The sequence below is a fragment of the Lissotriton helveticus genome, chromosome 8 (assembly GCF_964261635.1).
Source record: "Lissotriton helveticus chromosome 8, aLisHel1.1, whole genome shotgun sequence".
Lineage (NCBI taxonomy): Eukaryota > Metazoa > Chordata > Amphibia > Caudata > Salamandridae > Lissotriton > Lissotriton helveticus.
In genome coordinates this window covers 202,911,756-202,913,730 of record NC_136069.1, presented here as the reverse complement: position 1 = coordinate 202,913,730, position 1,975 = coordinate 202,911,756, and the positions used below count along the sequence as shown (strand labels likewise).

Here is a 1,975-nt window from a genome sequence, read left to right as displayed (position 1 = left end):
GGTAGGGGGCCCCCGGAGGAACGCAGGCGCGAAGGCCAGTGGAGGGGGGGGTGGGTCAGGGTGTTTGAAAGTGGAACAGAGCCGGAGGCCGCCAAATCCCTGCTAGGGGCCGCCACGCAAATATGAATCCATCCCCAGATGATTATTATATTAAGGATATATATTGGCGTGGCGGCCCCTGGGATTTGGCGGCCCTGTGCAGGTGCACAGCTTGCACATGCCTAAGGCCGCCCCTGCCGCATTGCAGCAACAACAGATGAAAAATGATTCAGAAGAGGCTTATGCTACTGCCAGGAAGCAATTAAAAACCTACTATTAGCAGGATAACCAAGCCGCAGCAGATCAGATATATACAGCACCAAGCCCTAAAAAACTACTTTTCACAGACGTGATAAAAAACTGTATAGCACCAGACTTCACCCGTTCTGGTTGGATGTGGACTCTCCAGCTCCCCGGGTATATTGCAGCAGTGGTCATAAGTGTGGGCAGGGGATGGTGGGGGTAGAAAGAAACACTTTTAATTTTATTCCTCATCCACATTGCCAAATTTAATGTCCTTTTTTCTTATCATTTCGTGCTCTGTATTGACTGTTGGCACGCGAAATGACTGGCACCAACTTCCCCAAGTTCTTTATTTTAGCAAAATGTATTATAGCAGTTAAAACTTCAGATAAGACCTGCAACATATTTCAACATTTGGAACTGCTCCTTCAAAGCAATCTGTGTCAACGTTCATCTTGCTCTTGCTTTTCATGCAGTCTAGAGATTGCATATGGTGGACATGCTCACTTCAAAAATCCATCTATTTTAGAGAATCATTAGCATTGTGATGATGAATGAGGTTCTCAACACCACTGACACCACTTTCTGTAAATGTGGGCATGGGGTACAGCTGTCAGTTCAGAAAAATGTCAGGGGTTGATAAAGTGATATCATGTCAAGAGTGATTCAAGAGATGACATCACAGTGCTCACACTTGTACCACAGCCCCTCGACAGACTCCTTTTTGCTGCCAAGGAGCTAGGAGAATTGTAAGTAGTGAACATTATAGAAGTTAAATATAATTGTGCTTCATGGAACCCTGTAACCTTCTGTTTCTGCTACCAAAGGCAATTCTGGGATTCCAAATGGCAACCAAAGGCTAGTAGCTGATATCCCTGGCTGCTGCTAATTGACGTCCCAGGTGGTGATTGGTGTAGTGGTTTTCAACCTAAGTCAGCATTCGCAGGTGATTGTATTTGGAGCCTGGCAATTGTACGTGGCAATTTAGCCACTTTTCACCACCACTAATCCAAAACCTATCTGGATTGGAATCATGTTTTAATCAATTGAAGTCTTAGGCAGGCTTCATGACCGGGATCTGATTGCTGGGTTGCTCAACGGCAAACTCATTGTGAATTAGTGTGCATGTGTTACTAGTCGCCATGGCTCTAACTTCAAAAATCAGCTTCTCCTCTTTCTCCCAGTCCCTTTCGATGTATGTGTGGAAGGGATCGCTGGAATGCTCGCGCTTCTTCGAACGGATGTAGCTCATCATGATCCCAAATGTGAAGAAGCCGAAGAAGCCCAACAGCAGCAGGACATACACCACTTCCAGATTGTCATGGCTTTTGGTGGTTTGCATACTTGTAGAATTCCTTGCACCATCCATATATTCTTTCACCAGCTTATGAAAGAACACATTGAGGTCAGTGCTATTGATTTCCTTCATCTTCATTTTTCATAGTTCCACCAGACAATTCTTTGTTTCTGGAATCAAATAAAAACATATTCAATTGTGGTTAGAATAAGTTACAGAGATCCACAGTCATTTGCAAACAATCACCCCTTTATTTCATCTAAAGACTGAAAGATAAGGTAGCTCAAAACAAGAACAATGTTTTGGTACAGCCCGCCAAAGCAACACACTTTGCCAACAGGCACTACTCGATGCTAAAGAGGATTCATTGAAGGGAATCCCTCCCTGCGGATCTTA

General features: G+C 44.3%; 1 protein-coding gene across 1 annotated transcript; it reads right to left on the bottom strand.

Annotated features, from left to right (window-relative positions):
- Window positions 1-1,336: 1,336 nt before the first annotated feature.
- Window positions 1,337-1,717, bottom strand: LOC144773720 (potassium voltage-gated channel subfamily E member 1-like). Its single transcript, XM_078658862.1, has one exon. It carries the CDS (start codon window positions 1,715-1,717, stop codon window positions 1,337-1,339), a length of 381 nt encoding a protein of 126 aa, XP_078514988.1.
- Window positions 1,718-1,975: the final 258 nt, after the last annotated feature.

What these genes read in the sequence shown, in the direction of transcription:
- LOC144773720 (XM_078658862.1), bottom strand. Translation starts at nt 1,717, where the DNA reads ATGAAGATGAAGGAAATCAATAGCACTGACCTCAATGTGTTCTTTCAT.